This window comes from Rhinolophus sinicus, linkage group LG04 (assembly GCF_036562045.2).
Source record: "Rhinolophus sinicus isolate RSC01 linkage group LG04, ASM3656204v1, whole genome shotgun sequence".
Lineage (NCBI taxonomy): Eukaryota > Metazoa > Chordata > Mammalia > Chiroptera > Rhinolophidae > Rhinolophus > Rhinolophus sinicus.
Window position 1 is genome coordinate 129184946 of NC_133754.1, and position 20091 is coordinate 129205036.

The 20091-nt window shown below is 40.1% G+C and overlaps 1 protein-coding gene across 4 annotated transcripts in view; it reads left to right on the plus strand.

The window, feature by feature from the left end:
- TTC39B (tetratricopeptide repeat domain 39B) overlaps positions 1–20091 on the plus strand; it is a 120373-nt gene that overhangs the window by 60282 nt on the left and 40000 nt on the right. For all 4 annotated transcript variants that reach the window (XM_019739166.2, XM_019739170.2, XM_019739168.2 and 1 more), the window contains 4 exons: positions 10042–10152; positions 12409–12540; positions 13524–13600; positions 18876–18943. In XM_019739166.2, the coding sequence (XP_019594725.2) occupies positions 10042–10152; positions 12409–12540; positions 13524–13600; positions 18876–18943 (388 nt within the window). The remainder of the gene's footprint in view (positions 1–10041; positions 10153–12408; positions 12541–13523; positions 13601–18875; positions 18944–20091) is intronic.

Consider the following 20091-nt stretch of genomic DNA (forward strand, 5'->3'; position numbering starts at 1 on the left):
CTACTGGAGTCCCAGGTGTTTGTCTTAAAGGGTCTGTGCATGGACTTGGTTTGCTGATGGATACATTCACTCTGAGCTCCAGTTCTGGGGCAGCATCTCAAAAAGCTCCAGGGATATACAGGAAGGAATTGAATTGTCTGACTTCAGGGCAAATATGGATGGGATAGCTCTGTCTGGGACAGACGTGCTGGCAGGTGCCACTGTTCCTTTGCTGAGCCCTCCCCCAACACAGCCAGCAGATGCAGGAAGACGCTAAATCTGAGTCTCCATCAAACTGGTTTACACTGCTCGCCCTACCCTGGTGATTCCCTGAGAACCTACCCCACTCAACTCACGTGAAGGATAGAACCTCTTCCAGTGGCTGTTCTTCAGAAGCGGCATGCCTCATCCTGTCCTGCAACTTCCTTAAAATCTCTCAAAAAGTCTATAAACCCCAAAAGAGCAGCAGCTAGCCTCGGCGTGCCCCATACCTCTTGCTAGGCTGCTCCTAGCCCAGCACTAGTGGCAGTCAGCTTCAGTTTACAGCATACCCTCTACAGGCACCTCCAAGCCCAGCACAGACAGCTACCGACTGCAGATCACTTTGTAGCCCCTACCAGGTGGCCCCCAGGCCAAACATAGGCAGCAGCTGACCTTGGCTTGCACCAGAGCTCCTTCACAGAGGCCCGAGGACCAACATACCTGGTTGCTGGCTTCAGACTACACTGGAGCATCAGCCAATTAGCTCCACAAATGACACACCCAAATGGCAGACTCAGCAGGCACCAGACTCCGCTACAGTGAATCCCACTGTGGGGTCAGCCCCCGGACAACAGCTCATCTGCTATAGTCACAAGCAATCCTCATAGCCACTCAGCCTGAGGGTTAGTCCCTCCTACTGATGTGCCAACAACAGTGAAGGCTCAACTACAACTAGAGGGCACACACAAGTGACACTCCTTGGAGCACCTGGCTCAGGTGACTAGGGAGACCATGCCACTGGACTCCACAAGACACCTACTACACAAGGCCATAGGCAAGACTGGGAGATATAACAGATGTACGTAATACATAGAAACAAACACAGAGAGGCAGCCAGAATGAGGAGACAAACATGTCCCAAATGCAGGAACAGGACAAAACTCCAGAAAAGGAACTAAATGAAGTGGAGGCAAGCAAGCTATCAGATACGCACTTCAAAACACTGGTTATAAGGATGCTCAATGAACTTAGGAGAAGAGTAGATGAATTCAGTGAGAACTTATACAGAGACAGAAGCCATCAAAAAGAATCACTCAGAAATGAAGAATGCAGTAACTGAAATGAAGAATATATTAGATGGAATCAACAGCAGATTAAGTGGAGCAGAGGATCAAATCAGTGATTTGGAAGACAAGGTAGCAGAAAACACCCAATCAGAACAGGAAAAAAAAAAAATAGGAGTGTTTAAAGGGGCACTGGACAACATGAAGCATAACAACATTCATGTCATAAGAGTACCAGAAGGAGAAGAGAGAGAGCAAGGGATTGAAAAACTATTTGAAAAAAATAATAACTGAAAACTTCCCTAACGTGGTGAAGAAAATAGATATAGAAGTCAAAGAATTGCAGAGTCCCAAACAAGATGAACCCAAAGAGGCCAATATTAAGACATATCATAATTCTAACGCCAAAAGTTAAAGACAAAGAGAATCTTAAAAGCAGCAAAAGAAAAGCAGTTGGTTACCTATAAGGGGGCTCCCATAAGACTGTCAGCTGATTTCCAAGAGAAACTTTGCAGGCCAGAAGGGATTGTCAGGAATTATTCAAACTGATGAAAAACGAGGACCTTCAATCAAGATTACTCTACCCATCAAGCTATCATTTAGAATAGAAGGACAGATAAAGAGCTTCCCATATAAGAAAAAAACTAAAGGAATTCATTATCACCAAACCAATATTACAAGGAATCTTAGAGGGACTCCTTTAAGATGAAAAAAAAAAGTCAATAATATGAATAATAAAATGGCAATAACTACCTATCCATCAACATTTACTTTCAGTACAAATGGATTACATGCTCTCATAAAAAGAAAGCATAGCTGAATAGATAAGAAAACTAGACCCTTATATATGCTGCCTATGAGAGACTCACTTCAGATCGAAAGACACACACAGACTGAAAGTAAAGGGATGGGAAAAAGATATTTTATGAAAATGGAAATGAAAAAAAAAAGCTGGTGTAACAGTACTTATACCAGACAAAATAGACTTTAAAACAAAGGCTATAACAAGAGACAAAGAAGGACCCAGTAATCCTACTTCAGGGGTATTTATCTGAAGAAACCCAAAACACTACTTTGAGGGGATGTGTGCACCCATGTATTCATTGCAGCATTGTTTACAAATGGCCAAGATGTGGAGGCAGCCTGGGTGTTGGTTGTTAGAAGAATAGATAAAGAGTAGGTGGTACATATGTACAATGGAATATTGCTTGGCCATGGAAGGGAATGGGTCCTTGCCATCTGTGATGGCATGGATGGACCTGGAGAGAATTGTTCCAAGTGGAGTATGTCAGACAGATGCAATGTGGTTTTGCTTATATGTGGAATCTAAACACACAGTTCAAAAATACAGAGAACAAACTGATGGTTGTCAGGTGGGAGGGGGGCTGGGAGATGGGTGAAAAAGGTGAAGGGATTCAGAAGTACAAATTTCTAGTTATAAAAATAGTCACATGGATGTAAAGTACAACATAGGGAATATAGTAAAAAATACTGTAATAACTAAGTATGGTGTGAGTTGGGTACTAGACTTATTGGAGTGATCACTTTGTAAGTTATATAAATGTCAAACCACTATGCTGTATACCTGGAACTAATATAATATTGAATGTCAAATGTAATTGAAAAACAAAAAACAAAAGAAACAAAAAAACCCCAACAATCCTGCACCCCCCGAAAAGATACATAAAGGAAGAAAAGAGGGACGACATTAGAAATTATTGAGAGATATAGTCAAGTATATAAGTATTTACAGATATGATAGCCTTTTTCTCTTAAAAAATTAAGCAAAAATTACTACTGTGCCTCTTAATACATTTATAAAACTAAGCCCTTATAAATGTATTGTGAAGCAGCCTAAAAGGACATCTATAAAGTGGAACAAAGCTTCAGACAAGTACCGTATTTTCCCGAAAATAAGACCTAACCGGAAAATAAGCCTTAACATTTTTCAGGATGCTCGTAATATAAGCCCTACTCCAAAAATAAGCCCCAGTTAAGATCGTCAGCCAGACGGATGCATTTAGTACATTTGTTGCAACACTCGATGGACATACTGAATTATAAAATAAAAATATTAATAAGTAATTAAATATAAATAAATAATATTTTTGACATTAATACTTAAAATAAATGATAATATAAATTATAATTAAGTATTTGTAAATACCCACGCGGGCGCTTTTGGATGAGAGGTAAATGCCTATGTAAACAGATGAACTTGAGACTTATTGCTGAATGACCAATCGGAGTAAAGACACAATGCATGAATAACGTGTGCACTTGATAACGAACGGATGTGGTTGTGTCTAATATGAATCTTCATAATTTAATACGTCATGTGTTGTAATGGACGTACTTAATGCACTCGTGTGAAATAAAGAAACACTTTCTGAGTTTTGGTACCTGAAATTTTTCGTCGCTTTTGTGTGGACCATCATTCTTAACTGTCATTTTTGTTGTCACTCCTGTCTCGTAAGTTTTCAATTAACACTTGATTTAATGGTAGATTTATAGGGAATAATATTTTGACACCAGACAAGAAGAATGCAGAAAGAAAGAGCTATTCCGTCGAGTACAAGAAAGGAATCGTGGAGTACTCCCGGGGCAAGAATCTTACGTCTTTCTGCAAAGAGAAGAAGTTGGATCTCTGAATGGTCCGAAAATGGCGAGCAGAGTACGATAACCTCAGTCAAAAGGTGGACAAGGGAATGCTAAGAAGTGCAAGTGTGGATCAGGTCAGCAACCATTATTTCCTGAGCTGGAAGTCATCATCTGTGAATGGATTGCTGACAGGAGAGCAAAAGCTTTGGTTGTGCGCAGGGCTGATAGTCAAGCATTTGCCCTTGCAATGGCACCACAGTTAGAAATATCCCCAGAAGAATTCAAAGCATCACAACACTGGCTGGATGGCTTTCTTCAGCAATATGAACTGTCTCTAAGATAGACAACACTGTTCCAGCTGGAAGATACTGAAGTTATTAAATGTGCACTTGCATTCAAATCCTTTGTTGATGGCATCGACTTTTCTAAATACCAACTCTCCAACATGATTGCTATGGATGAAACTGCAGTGTTTATGGGCCAAGGATCTCAAACAAAAATTGATCAAAGGAGTGCCTCGTGAATCTACATTCCCTCCACTGGTTACAAAAGTGCACATGTTGTTACCTGTATTTTGGCAATTTGTCTGGATGGAAAGAAAGCCCCACTTCTAATCATCACTAAGAGCAAGAAAGATAAGGTTGAACGTGTTTCAGGCATTTATGTTCTTGAAACTGAAAAAGGCTGGTGCACACAAGCAGTTATAAGGAAGTGGGTTGATTTAATGCTGCTACTTGTTTTGTGAAGTGGCCAAAGAGGTCTGCTAGTCTGGGATACACGGCAGCACTCACCGCGCTAAAGACATGAAGAACTGCCTTGCAGAAAGAGGAGTAGATCAAATAATGATTCCCGCAGGAATGACTGCCTAGCTCCAGATTCTTGATATTGCAATAAACAAGCCATTCAAGGGCCATTTGCGCATGGAAATCAATGACTACATTGAAAACAGAATGGAGAGAAATCAGTGTGGAAACTTTGTGAAGCCTAGCCTGCAAGACGTCGTGACTTGGGTGAAGAATTCATGGGATAAAATCACTGACAGCTGTGTTGCCAATGCACTGCGAGCAGGCTACATGGACAAGAAGTGCTCATTTAGGGAGAGCTCTATTGCTGGACATGAGAGATTGGGGCCAATGGTTCTACAGGAGGTGAAGTCACAAGAAATTCAAGCCAGAATTCCGGGTTTGGAGAGTTATGACGTCCCAGAAGAAGATGACTTGACTGTATTTGAATAAATGTAGATTTTTGTACATGAATAAATGAATAAATGTAGATTGTTGTACATGAATAAATGTAGGTTGTTGTACATGAAAAAATAAGACATCCCCTGAAAATAAGCCCTAATGTGTCTTTTGGAGCAAAAATTAATATACAACCCGGTCTGATTATTATATTATATTATATTAATATTATATTATATTATATCATATTATACCCAGTCTTATATTAAAATTAAAATTTTGCTCAAAAAGATGCTTTAGAGCTGATGGTCCAGCTACGTCTTATTTTTGGGGAAACACGGTAGCTATTCATTGGGTGTGCACTTATTTTAAATAATTGATTTTATCAAGTAAAGGAAGCCACTGGAGAATGTAAGAAGTAATTTAGTGAAATTCAGAAGTGCAGTATTATCATATATTGGTTTTGTAGACTTCTGTTCATTTTAACACAATTCGTCAAAATCCCCTTTTTACCTTTTAATCAATAGGTCACATGAATCAGATATGGTAGTAATAGTAGGTCATCAGATTTTAAGCAAAATGCAGAGAAACTTAGCCAGGTCAGAAACTATGAGTGTGTATGTGGTTCTTATCAGGTGAGGCTGGGCACTCTTGGAGAATTATACTAATGCCTCAACATATGTACTGCTTATACTTTTTACCTGGTTTTTAGACCTACCTTGTAAGGTAATATGAGCAGGCGTGACTATCCCCATCTTACAGTTAAGGAAACTGAAGCTTAGGTAATGTGATTGTTCAAGTTTACAGAGCTGGAAAGTGGTAGAGACAAGACTTTTCTCTTTGTTTTCTTTAAAACATTACTTTTATGTTGTAATATTATTATAAAGTAGTTTTCATCATAAAAATAGTACGAACGAAGTTTAAATAATTTGGGAAGAGAAGAAAAATGTCATCAGTGATCTCTACCCAACGCAAGTCAGTGTATGCTGTGAGTTCTCAGAGGGTAAAAACCAGATCTCCAGGTAAATAATTGAAATGGCATTGGGAGTTGAGATTTGGTTATGTAGGACCACAGTTTCAGTGGAATCAGTACATTTGGGAAATCTTCGATTGCGGCTCTTGGGGCAAAAGGGATCCTGGGCTCTTGAATAAAGTAGAAACTTCTCTGGATGCACTTAGCAAAGAACACACAGTTACTATTTTCCATCCCTCAATCCATAATAGCCCTCCTCTCCCCTCACCATACACATATCCTCCAATTGTCATAAATAGTAAAATTCTGACATGTTGACTGTCTTACAGGGAATATAACCTTTATGCCTTCATTTGTCCTGCACACATTGTCAAAGGGGAGGGCATTTCAAAGATGAGACAGGGACTCAGGGAGGTTAAATGATTTTTTGAAGGTCACGTGACTTGAGAACAGAAGTGCTGACTTCTGATTTCCAGTCCAGCAATTTTCATTACATCATGTCACGCTCGAGGAGGCTGCCATATTGATGAGCCTCTTGCAAGATACTTGACTGTTTTCCAATGGCCATGCTCATCACTCTGATCTGGTTAGACAGATGTGGTGGGGCTGAGCAGAAGAGTTTGAACAGCATGTGGTTGATGTGGGTGATCATTCTAGGTTCTTAACCTAAGGAAGCAGTGTGATTGAAAATCTTTTTAGGGAGAGTAGTGTGAGAACGGTATCCAGGATGAATTAAGGCAGAATTGGTGTTATTTGGGAACTTGTTGGGCCCCATCCCAGGCCTACGAGTCAGGAACTCTGGTGGTGGGGCCCAGCAGTATGTTTTAGCAAGCCCTCCAGGTCAGTCTAATGCACGCTGAAGTGTGAGAACCCCTGAATCAAAGCCGTAGCAGTCAAGAAGGCATTCTTGGAGACTGTTTTCAGAATTCAGACTTAAGGGGATAAGAGTCTCAATGTGATGGCAGTAGAAAGAGATGTTTGAGAAGTTCTAGTCGAGATTTCACTTGCTCTCTTGGTCATTCTATGTAGAACACGTGGTAGTACTAGTATTCTGGAGGAGGAGTGGTCTTAATTTCATGTAAACATATTAGTAAACTGCCTAGAAGGGTTGAGTTGACTGTGTTTGGAGGTACTGAGCTCCCACTTTTGTTTACCCCTGTAAGCTGGGGCATTTAAGTGCATCCTCCTATGTGACAGTGTGACCGGCTGAGATGCAGAAGTGGTTGTTTGTTTGACAGGGGGACCAGTATATGTTCACAACCCATTTCCTCATAGTAGAAGATGAGCTGTGACTTGGGAAAGCTGGTGGGAGTGAAGATTAAGAGAACAGATGAGAGCTAAAACTGGAAAATGTAATAGCCGAAGGGAAAGGGTGATTGGAAAGGGAGTAGAGATTTCTGAGCTAAAATTTCCTTGTGTTCTTAGAATAAAACCTATCCTCTCTGCCTATCTTCTGTTTCTGGTTTCTGCCGGCTTTCTGTCATTTTCTCCCACTCGCTGCTTTGCTCATCACCTTCCCAGCTGCGAATCTCCCCCTCTTTCCTCAACCTAGATATTCCCATGGCTGGCTCCCTATTACGGCACTCAGAGGTCACCCTTTTGGATAAGTTTCCATGACCACCCTCATTAATGTTGGGCCCCACCCCACTCACCTTCCCAAAACAGATTGTCTCCCAGACTATTTTTCCCAGTCTGAGGTGATTTTGGTCTGGTCTTCTTGTTTAAGTCTGCACTCCCTACCCAGGAGAAAGAAAGCTCCTTGAGGGCCCGAGATCCGGTGTGTCTTATTTATTGTTGTATTCCCAGCCCCTAGAAGTGGGCCTGGTGTGTAGGTAGAGCTCCATAAATATTAGTTGAATGAGATCTACGTAGAGATTTGATTGGGGTTAGGGGGGAGGGTTAGGAAATGGGATAAAATGTGTCTGTAGACACCAGGAGGCACATGTTGGCTAAGGTGGGCGGGGTAGTAGAGGTGAAACAGGATAAATCCCAGAGATGTTTAGGAAGTAACACTGACTGGATTTGATGATGGACTGATGTGAGGTATCAAGGAACTTTCTAGTGAAAAATCTTTCCGAGGGATGTTTGTAAACTCCTAGCATTTTTATTTGACCTCTTCATTTACTGGAAACTTAAGGGCAGAGCAGTTTTGTATTAGTCAGGGTTCTCCAGAGGAACAGGACCAACGGGATATATAGATGATGAGATTTATCATGGACATTGTCTCATGTAATTATGGAGGCTGAGAAGTCCCACAACCTGCAAGCTACAGAATCAGGAAAGCGAGTGGTACAATTCAGTCTGAGTCTGAAGGCTCGAAAACCAGGAGCAAAAGAGAGCAGAAGATGGATGTCCTCGCTCAGACAGAGAGACCACATGAACTCATCCTTCCTCTGCTTTTTGTTCCATCCTGGCCCTCCATGGGTTTCATGATGCCCACCCACATTGGGGAGGGCCGTCTGCTTTACTCTTTTTACCACTTCAAAGGCTCATCTCTTTACCCTCACAGACACACCTAGAAATAATGTGTTACCAGCTGTCTGGACATCCCTTAGCACAGTCAAGTTGACACAGAAGTAGCTATCATAAATCCTTAGCTCTTCAGCTACCCGTCCACCAAGAACTTGTCTCATTTCTGCACCTCTCTGGAGGAGAGGTGCCGTCAAGCTCTAGGCATGAGGAATGCTCTGCTTCTACCCAGATCAGCTCTACCCACCCACCTACCCACCTGCTCAACAATATTTATTGAGTATATACTATGTTCTAGATCCCACCAAAGGCACTGGTGGCACAGCAGTGACTAAAACAATCTCCTTGCATTTATGTCCTAAGGAGGGAAGATAGACAAAGACAAACGTGTCTACAAATACTGCACAGGATGCTTTGGATGGTAATAGGTGGTATGGAGCAAACAAAACAGTGAGACAGAAGGGGGTGCAATCAGTGAGGCAGCTCTGAGTTGGTGCTTCTTGAGCTGAGATCTGAATAACTGGAAGGAACCAGCCATGAGAAGATAGGTAGAGGGTCTTTCCCTGTAGAACTTTCAGAACCAATTTCTTGTAGACAAGTGACTGGTGAGATTTTGTTTGCCTGAAAGAATGAATTTAGAGACATTGGAGGCATGGAAATTAAACTTTTAAGTGCTTTTAAATAAATAATTGTACTGCTCGTTTACTTCCTGAAATATTTTCCTATTGGAAATTGTTATACAAAACATTTCACAGATAGCTCTAGTTTTAAAGAGCAAAATTTCTATCAAATATAAATAACAGGTAATTTTCTAAAGAAGGTAAAATTGTGACTCTCAGAGAGATGTAGAAATGAACACATGTTAAAGACTTTACTTAACTCATTAATCAATGAGGGAACTAGACAGTTGTTATAACAGATTCAAAGGAGAAATGAAAACAGCACAAATTTATATGGAGTCAACGAATATTGAAATGAATATGCAAATTCAGACTCTAGCTCCTTCCACACTGGAGGGAAGTCCGGTGAACCTCTGTTGGCCTGGACAGAATTGACATGTCTATTGACAACAATTATTTCGCATTGCTATCAGTTATTTACAATTCACAGAGTTGTAAGATAGTTTCCATCTAATCAAAAGCAAATAACCTGGAAGGGTTTCCTCTAGACTGCAGTTTTCCACTAAAGCACATTTTTTTCCCTCCATCTAATCAAACTAAAACAAAATAGCCTCTGCTCCCCCCATGAATAAAAGTAGTTCCTGATACTTGTGGTCTTTGGAGTGAAATGGGGGATGACTCATTTATTCAGTGGCTGCTATGAGCATTATTTGTCATTTATTCCATCCTCACAGTAGCTCCGTGAAGTAGGAGGTGGTGTTCCCCATTTCATAGATACGAAAGTCAGCTCCTGGAGGTTTAAGACACTGCTAGCAAGTGGCAGAGTTAGAATTCCAGGCTGTCTTCCTATCTCCAAAGTATGTGTGTACACACAACACACACACACACACACACTGTGATAACTTGCTGATAGTAAAAGCTGTAAAAATTCTCTGTTTTTTCTTGATTTTCAGGTCAGCATCAACCAAGATGGATCTCAAGAGTGGCCTGGAAGAATGTGCGGTAGCATTGAACTTATTTCTAAGTAACAAATTTACAGATGCCTTAGAATTGCTTCAACCATGGTAATTAACTTCATTTCTTTTAGGTAAAAAAATGTATGTTTTAAGATGTTTTTGATGATTCAGCCTTTGATGTCATGCTTCTCAGTTCATTTATCTGTATTTTCACCTGAATATTTGGTTGAGACCCCTTACTGTTGGTTAGTTTTAATATCCAGTGAAGAAATCTGCCTTTTCAAATTGAATCAGTAGAAAATTTCTGATTCTTTCTCATATTTTAATTTCTATACTTGTTCAAATAATGTCATTTATTGTAGTTTTGTGGAGCTTCATTTTTTATTTTCTTCAGTGAAATATTTTTATGGATGTTCCTCTTTCCTTACATGTAATTAAGAACCGTTTCCTTTGAAATGGGGATGGGAAGAACTAGGGTAAGGTAATCTGCAAAGCTAAAGAATGGAAGAAAATACAAATATGCTTGTTGGGATTCCCTATTTATGTGATTAGCAAGTTGAACAACTTAATTTCAACGGATAGTACCTGTTAATGCATAAAATGTAGCAGCAAAACCTGTGCTCAGCCTTCTTATGACGCCTCCTTTTGATCACAGTCCCCAGCCCGCAGTGTGACTGTAGCTTGACAGGAATTTATTCTTACATTGTGCTTTCAACCCTCAGCCGTGCATTAGACCTCATCATATAATAATCATATAATAATTTCCTAGAAGGTGAGCTGGGCACGAAAGTGGGAATCTCATTCCCTTGAGCAGTCAATACTGTGATATGACTCTGGTCCTTGACTTTGAATCTTGGAAACTAATTTACCTGCTGAGAAGCTGCTGTGTTAATTCTGTTAAGATTTAGAAGAACTTGATCAGTTAGCATTGCAGAGGTTAGGAACAGATGGTAAAATAGACGGTGAAGCTCGCAGCCGAAGGAAATTGTAGTGTCATCTCCTTCACGTGTCTCCCAACCTCTACCTTGCTTGTCTCCTGCCTTTTTTTCCAGTGACTTCTCCATCTCTCCATCTCTATCTCTGCAGTGAGACGAAGGAAGAAAGGTAAACAGAGGGAAGAAAGTCAAGACATGCATTTACCTCTGTTTACCTTTCTTCCTTTGTCTCCTTTTTCAGTCTGTGTTCTGTCTTCTACGTTTTTTATTCAAATAAGTCCTTTTTTTTCTCTAGCAGTGACACCCAGCTGACAATAATGGAATGAAAATAAATGATTTTGTTTTGTATTTAGTGGAGTTTTATATTCTCTGATCATGATGCTTGTTTCACACTGAAATGTATGTTTTTCCTACTTGGATACTTTTTTCCTCTTGGAGGAAATTTTGGTTTAAATATGAGGTTTAACACTGCAAGTACTGATTAACTTTAGGCTGCTCTGATTCCTTGCAGTTCTTTTAAACAACCAGTGCCCTCACTGTCCAGGACAAACTGCAAAGTGTTAAAGAATGTTTAGATTATTTCCATGGGGGAAAAGAATAAAGTGGCTTTCATTTGTTTTAGGCAGCAGCAAGATGTTGTGTATTATATTTGAATTAAAAACAAAACTGTGCATCGCTATTTTAAATCTTACAAGTAATTCACATAATTTAAGAAGTTCTGAGAAAAATGATGGTGAGTTTTTCACAGCTTGAGACTCAGATGTCTGCCATACATTAGGACTAATTGACCTTAAGAATCTAAGGAATTCTCACTGATGATTTGATTGTTTGAATTATCAAGAACTTTAATCAGGAATATCAGATAATGGTTTCAGATTAGATATGGAGTCTAAAATGTACTTTTGTCAAGGCCATTTGTGGCTAAGTTATATTGCAAAAGTCTTCCTTTATCTCGGTCTTTGGCTGGGAGAAGAGGGGGGTCTATTTTAAAGGAGACTACCTTTCAAAAAACATATCAGAATTTGTCCGTTACAAAATATATTCCCAGTGGTTTTTACTTTAGCACTTACTTCAGAACTAAGGACTGGGAAAAATTGCTTTGCTTTGAAACATTTCCTAGGAAATGAATCCGCACGCTGCCCCCTTGTGCTGAAACAGAGAAAAGCATCTTGTCTCGTTTCTGCTTCACCTTGGAACAAACAATCTGTGCTGCCTGTGTGGGCTTACACTGGGAAGTCCTTGCCGCTTGAATTTTTTAGGGCCTGTCTTTCACGATGCATGTTATTTCAGTGATTATGGGAAAGGAGTAAAGATTATCCCTGTGAAAGTCAAGACATGCATTTATTAGGCTTTCTCAGGATTACTATCAGGCAAGACACGGATGCTTTTCAGTTGAATTGAACTGTACTTCTTTTCTGTGTTGCCCCAGGGCTAAGGACAGCATGTACCATGCCTTGGGCTACAGTACCATCGTGGTGTTGCAGGCCATCATGACCTTCGAGCAACAGGACATCCAAAATGGCATTTCTGCCATGAAGGACGCCTTACAAACCTGCCAAAAGTATGAACCGAGTAATTAAATGCTTGTGACATGATTACAAACCTTTATGTCTGTGTGTTTGATCATCAGTTTGATCACCTGAGAGCTCTGTTTGAAGTTGGCCTCCGCTGTAGAAAAGGACTTGAGCTTCAAAGCTTTTCTTGGCTTCATGTAGTTTTATATAATAGAGACACACACACACACAAAATTCCTGTTAGGAATTACAGTATGATTCTTGTTTGGCTAAACACACAGGCATCTGTACTTTCTACTTTTCTTTTTGGTAACTTGAGCTAACAGAGAAGGGCGGAGGGAGATTTCAGTGAGATTAGCAGCAAAAATTTCTCTCAAGGGTCTTCCCTGTGGTGGCTGAGTGTATGTACTACATACGAGGCCAGGCCACGCAAGGCACATTTCTTCTTTTTTTTTTTTATGTGGGAGATGCTGCAACTTCAGAAAGGAATGTTTTATTTGTTTAAAAAAATGACGTAGTTGATCACTCTTGTTGGTGAAATGAGGTGGATTATCCGTTTTATTTTAATCTTTGCTCTGGGTGTATAGGAAGACCCTAGCAAAAGCTTTGACCTAGCATTGGTGAATTTTAACGTTGGTGAAATAATATCCTCCTATAATTATGTTGCAAACCCTACAAATGAAGAGAGAGTTGCCAAATATTGCAGTCGAAGTCCATTCTTTACCCGTGGCGACGCTTACCACAGAAATACAGATTTCAACCACAGAGATCAGGGAAGGTGCTTGGTAGGGTTAGCGCCTGTTTGTGAGGGTTTGTCCGCTCACATGTTCAGTAAGCCAGTTGAATGCCGGTCCAGTGCTTGGAGATGTGAGTGCAGTGTGGGAAAGGATGGTCTTTACCCTGTAGACTTTAGGGTGGAGAGTTCTGCCTCGGTGACTCTTTGGTGTGACCGTGAATGAATGTCAATTGAATGTCAAATGAAAAGGAGCTCGGCCTAATTTATTGTTATTTTTTTTCTTATTCTTTGCAGATATAGGAAAAAGTGCACAGTTGTAGAATCCGTCTCAAGTTTTCTTTCTAGAGGATCGTTGGAACAGATGACTGAAGGTAAGAAGTATTTACAAGATTAATTTTTTTCCTTTCTTTGAAAAATTAAAATGTGACCATGCTCATAAAATTCAGTACTTAAATGTATCACACAAAGTAAATGGAATGTATTTTTTCTCTTCCCCATCATACCCTCCAGAAGTAACCATTTTTAATAGTTGGTTTTGAAGCCTTGCAGATTATTCTGTGTACATGTATAAACATATACATAAGGTACACATAGGGTTTTTGTAGTTGTTCATGTATTGTTCAGTCTTTGCAAGCACAGAATTACCTGATACATACTGTTCTACAACAAGATTTTTCATGTTAATGTTTTCCCATGTCAATACATGTAACTTGTACTTCATTCTATTGAATAGCTATGTAGTAGTATTCCATAGAGGGGGGTTCCATAAATTACTTGCTTTTTCTCTATTGAAGGACAGTTGCATTGTTTTTATTTTTTCACTGTTACAAATAATGTTGGCCTAAAATTCTTGTACATTCATAAAAGTGGAATAACGGAATGAGGATTTGCAAATTGATAATATTTGTAGGTACTTCCTATTGTTTCTTCACAGAGTTAGGTCAGTTTATATTTTACCATCCACATATAAGAGTTTGTGTTTTTCTGTAAGCTATTACAATTTTTTCAAAGTAAAAGTAATTTTGATCCCTTAAAAAACACTGATGTTGTTTCACAGTAGAGAAAATGTTTGGTTTGTAGACAGTTGAGAATATTCAAGAATCCAGGAATAGCGACCTATAGCATCTGATTAGAGGGATAGGAGGAAATGACTCCTTTGTTCTCAACTATTTCATGTTCCCACTGAGATTAGGGCAGAGGGTCCATAATTGGCTCTGTTTTATAAGTGTTACACTCTAGTCAGAATTGTTTATAAGAGAAGAGCACCCAGATATCCTGCAGAGGAGAAAATAATGTCCTTCAGATGTGGCGATGGCAGAATAAAGCTTCTGCCATCCAAGGAGAATGTGTGCCTGTATTGTCATTGTCAAACTTACTCTCTTAAAGAGGTCACATGAAGTAGTAGCAGCAGCTGTGGCAAGAGCAATTCTGGATGCACTGTCAGAGTCGTTCCTAGTCTTCAGACCACTTTTGAATGTGTTTTAGTGTGAAGTTTTATTTATTTTGGTAGAAGGAGATTATCATCAACTTGTTGTAGACATTGGAGAATTTGGGAACCTTTGCTTGATATGAGGCTAGGGTACTGCTTCCAGGAGAGAACTATGGGACTTGCTCCAAAAGGGCATGGGGTCCACCCTGAGACCCTGTGTGACAGAATGGCAATACATTGGTCACTCTAGGCAGCGGAAGCCCATCTTGTTTTTCTCCGGAAACTGACCTGTAAGAACCCATCAGAATTTATTTATCCCCTTGATTTTTGTGTACAGTGTCTTCATATTTTCCATCTTTGGGCCATTTATGTAAATTGGCCCCAGTAGTCCTAAAGTCCACAGAAGTAGGTCAATGGGAAATTAAATGGGCCCCAAAGAAATCTGACTCTTTCAATTATATTCTCCCTTCTGTTTTCCTTTATATGGTTTCTCTGTGATGGCCCATTGCCCCCCATGTTCCTTTTTCTTTGCAATAAGAAGGTTGACATTTGAGATTTTTTTTTTACCTTAGTTTTGGGTAGAATAACATGGTATTTTGGGGGTAAGTATAAATCATAGTAGTAGTAATAATAATATTAATAACAATAATAATTCAAAAAATAATACTGATGATGCCCTATTTTAAAAAGCACTCTCTGTGTCAGGCACTGTCCTGGTGCTTTCCTTAACAGTACTCAATCTAATCTGTGGAACCTGTTTATAGACTAGGAACTAAAGTTAAGAGAAATTAAGATTATCCGACCAGCAGAGCAGGGTTCAGACCTGCTCTTTCCACTGCACCCCAAACATTCTCCTGTAGGCATGTAGAAAAGGGCACAGAATGTGTCGTACGTGGAGGAGGGAAATGTTGGAATGTTCCTATGTTAGACATCTTGAAAATAAAAGATACTGTGTTCTTATCTTTTTATGATGCCTTTGGACATAACACTTTAGAAAATCTAGAATAGATAGAAAATTACTTTTTACTAAATACTAAAAAATAAACAACACTGAGATACCACTGCACACCTATTAGAATGTCCAGAATCTGACAATACCCAGTGCTGGCGAGCGTGTGGAGCCGCAGGAAGCTCATTCATGCTGGTGGGAATGCAAAGCGGTGCAGCCACTTTGGAAGGCAGCATGGCAGTTTCTTACAAAACTAAACATGCTGTTGCTATAAAATCCAACAGTCGCTCTCCTTAATATCTACCCAGAGGAGCTGAAACTTACATCCATAGAAAACCCTGCAAATGAATGTTTATAGCCGCTTTCTTTATAATTACCCAAACTTGTAAGCAACCAAGATGTCCTTCAGTAAGTGATTGGATAAATAAACTGTGGGGCATCCAGACAATGGAGTATTATTTAACACTAAAAAGAAATGATCTGTCAACCCATGTAAAGACATGGAGGAATCTTTAATGCATATTATTAAGTGAAAGACACCAATCTGAAAAGGTGACACACACCGTATGATTCCAAGTATGTGACATTCTAAAAAAGGCAAAACTATGGAGACAGTAAAAAGTTCAGTGGTTTCCAGGGTCTGGGGGTGGAGAGCTGAATATGTGGAACATGGGGATTTTTAGAGCAGTGAAAATACTCTGGATGATTCCATGATGGATACATGTCATTACACATTTGTCCAAACACAGAGAATGTGCAACACCAAGAGTGAAACCTAATGTACACTATGGACTTTGGGTGGTTATGATGTGTCAGTGGAGTTTCATGAGTTGTAACAAACATCTCTGCGCAGGGTGGCAGGGGAAGACAGTGGGAGAGGTTGTGCATATGTAGGGGCACGGGGTGTACAGGAAGTCTCAATTTTGCTATGAAGTTGAAAGCACTGTAAAAAATAAAGTCTTAATTAAAAAATAATAAAAATAAATTAACTTGTGACTATAACCTATTCTGAAATACAGGTTTATTTAGACTTTTATATCTAAAGGCATGTTTAGTTAACAGTCCAGTGCATAATGGATATATGTCCTTCAGTGAAGTAACGGATTTATCATTAAAAGGTGCTCTGGTGGGTACCTACTCATAAATGACAAGTGCCTACTTATGAGAGCCAAGGAACTGCCCCAAAATAAATCAAACAGAGTGAAGAAATAAGACTTTTAAGTTGTATTTTATTCCTAATGAGTTTGGCTGCCACTGCAGCCCAAACAGACTTTGTGTCTTCAAGGGAGCGTGTCAAAACATTGTAGCCTTAGTATATGATTTGTTTTTCCTCTTGGTAATTTTCATTTACATACTAGAGTGGCTGGTTGTCTGCAGGAGTGAGTATATTTAATTACACTTTTCCTGGGTTTCACATGGATGGCTCCCATTCTTCTCTCGTGGCTGGCATATTGCCCTGAATGGCTTTCCCATTTCCTTTAAGAACAGATACTTACATGCGGTGCTTAAACCTAAGTCCTGAGAGAGATTTAATATGAAGAATACTTACATATGGTTTATAGAGTTCAGACTTTCTTGCCTTTTATCTCTGCCTTCTGGTTACATCTTTTAGCTGTTCTTAGATTTGTCATCTTTACATTAACCCCAATGCAATCACTCTTCTGCTCAGATCTCTGCAAAGCCTACTGAATCAAGCCCCGACGTTGACATTCAAGGTTGTCCATAATTTAGCCCCGACTTACACTACCAGACCCATTGGCCACTCCTCCCTTTCCACCTTGTGCTTCAGCCAGAGGCACACCCGCAGCTGCTCTGGGCGTCTGCCTGTGCTGGTTCCCTGCAAACAGCAGCTTCACCTCTGGGTACCTGCCCTAACAATCTGTGTTACTGCGCAGACTTTCAAGGGGAATAATTCCTAACAATCCCCCTTTCTTACACATGTACCTAGGAAAAGGCTTTTCTGGCGACTGGAAAAACTGAAGTTACCAGTTTTTATCCCACTGAACACACCGAGTAAAATCCAAAGGCACACTTTGAAGTGAGGTGTTTCAAAGGCGTGAGACCCTGTTGATGCTGCCAGAAGGTGCACAGGTCATGATTCAAGTTCGGCCCCATCTGTATGCTTGCTTTTGGGGGACCTGAGCTGCACAGAGTTGCTTTGTAAATCCAATCTGTGTAATATGAGCATGGCAGGAAGGTGAACCAATTTGTGAGAACCAATGTGCTGTGTGTGTGTGTGTGTGTGTGTGTGTGTGTGTGTGTGTGTGTATGTGTGTGTGTGATGGGGAGTCTGGTGTGTAAGAGGAAACCAGCAGAGAGAAGTTGGGTAGCTTTCTTGAGGCTCCACAGCTACGTCCTTGGGAGAGCCTTCCCCCAACCCAGGCTGTTAAACTCCCCAAGCTCATTAATTTAAAAAAAATACCAATTTGTCTCTCATGGGTAAAACAGGAATCTGCTGATTTTTTTTTTTTTTTTTTTTTTAGTGCAAACATGCAAAGATTCCCCCCTTCTCCCCAATCTCTGCCAGTGTAATGGATTGTGTAGGAAGGTAGGACATATTTTTGAGGCATTCCACATGTCCCTGGGTCATACATGGCTTTACAGGACTTCTTTGGTCAGTGCTCTGTTGCTGTGCTGCGTAGATGTCTCAGTGATCTAAATAGCCTAAAACTGCTGGTGAGAACTCTTCACATCAAGGCTTCTGTGTGACGTACCAGGACCTGGGCGTGCAGGACAGTGCTTTGTTCCCAGAACAGTAGAGAATTGCTATTGTCTCCTCAGGTTAATAACGTATCTCATCATTGCCATGCTTATCATACCTTCATATTTTAGCAGCTAGAATTCATAAATTGAACTTAGTTTTTTTAGTCTTTATAAGCGTGTGAAACTTGCTTGTTACTGTTAAAAAATAAGTGGTTTCCGTTTTTTTTTTTTTTTTTTTTTAAAGTGCTTTTACAGTTTGATTTCCTCTTGTGAGCTGAGTTTGGGTCTCTGACACCAACTACCTGACTCCTCACAGTTGTTTTTGACTGGAACCATAAGATGACTTCCTCAAAGCGTTCTGGGAAAAAATTTTGCGCGTTCTGGGAAAAAATCTTGCTAAGGGACAGAACTGAGGTCATCATTCCACTTTTACGGAAACACCAGAGCAATCTAGCTGTTTGTGTCTCTCTTGGGCTTATGTATCTACCAGTCTTTTCTGAACATCTCAGAGCAATTACTGTGGATGTGGGATTTTCCTTAATATGTTTTTATTTGTTTTTAATAGAGGAAATGCATGCCGAAATCTGTTATGCCGAGTGTCTCCTGCAGAAAGCAGCACTCACGTTTGTGCAGGTAATGAACCTTTGGCTGAGAGTTGTATTGCTGGGGAAGCCTGCCAGTACGCCACAGCAAAAATGTGGCTCATTCTGTCAGTGCTTCAGTTCTTTCGACTTTTTATAGTTGTCATGAAAGATATTTGTTATTCTGACAAACTTTGGCTGAAGAAAGGACTCCTGGGAGCTTTGGTCCTAATCAAATGCACTTAGAGTCTGTTTTGAACTTCAGTCTACTGAGAACCACTGCCTTTTAAAGAAACTGCCTCGCAACCACCACACCTAATTTCAGGAGGCTTTGCTGTATGAAAACTGAGCTTATCCCTCCCTCTCTGTTTTTGCTCATGGTAGAGGGCTGCACGCAGCAGTGGCCCTGGCAGAAGAGGCTTCCTTAATCCTTGGCCATTGCCTTCTGTTATGCATGCATGGAGAGCTGAACTTTTCATGTACACTTCAGATTTTATTTTCCCTTCTCTTCTATTCTCATTCCCCTTTCTTGCTTTTAGTTCTTCCTTTGGAAGAGGAGCTTTAAAAACTCACTGAAAATAATGAATCCTCTTCTTGTGGGGCATTTTAATTTCACCTCTAGGAACTGTTACAGCCAATACCTTGCCTATCATTGTATCTTCCAATGCTTCTAAAAAACATGGATTTTTAACCTCATGGCCTCATGGAAGGCAGTGGTGGATACAGTAGGTCAACGATGAGGTGGAAATTGTAAGGGGGCAGATAATCAACTGTAAAACGGAAAATCTTCCTCAATATCAATGTTTACATTGTGTTGAGTGAGAGTTGCTTTTCTCTTTTTCTGGAGGTTGACGTTCTTAGACTGGATTCTGCGTTAGTAAAATTGCATCAATCTGGTCTATGACCCTATTTCCTAAAACCCAATATATTATGAAGGCTGGTTGAAAACAACAGTCTTATTGCCTCAATAAACATAATGCTAGTCACGGAGGCCTTTGTTTTTTTCTAGTGTGTTTCCCAGATGGGGATTTTACAATCAAATCTGAGATTTGAAAGCTTATGTTTTACATGGGGACTTGCCATTAAATATCTGGCTTCTCTCTTCCTCATGCCCTCATAGCCAATCAATTTCATGGTCATGCTTCTTTAAGAAGATTTAGCAGCTCCTTCTCTTCCCTTTTGTTCTGACTGTAATTATTC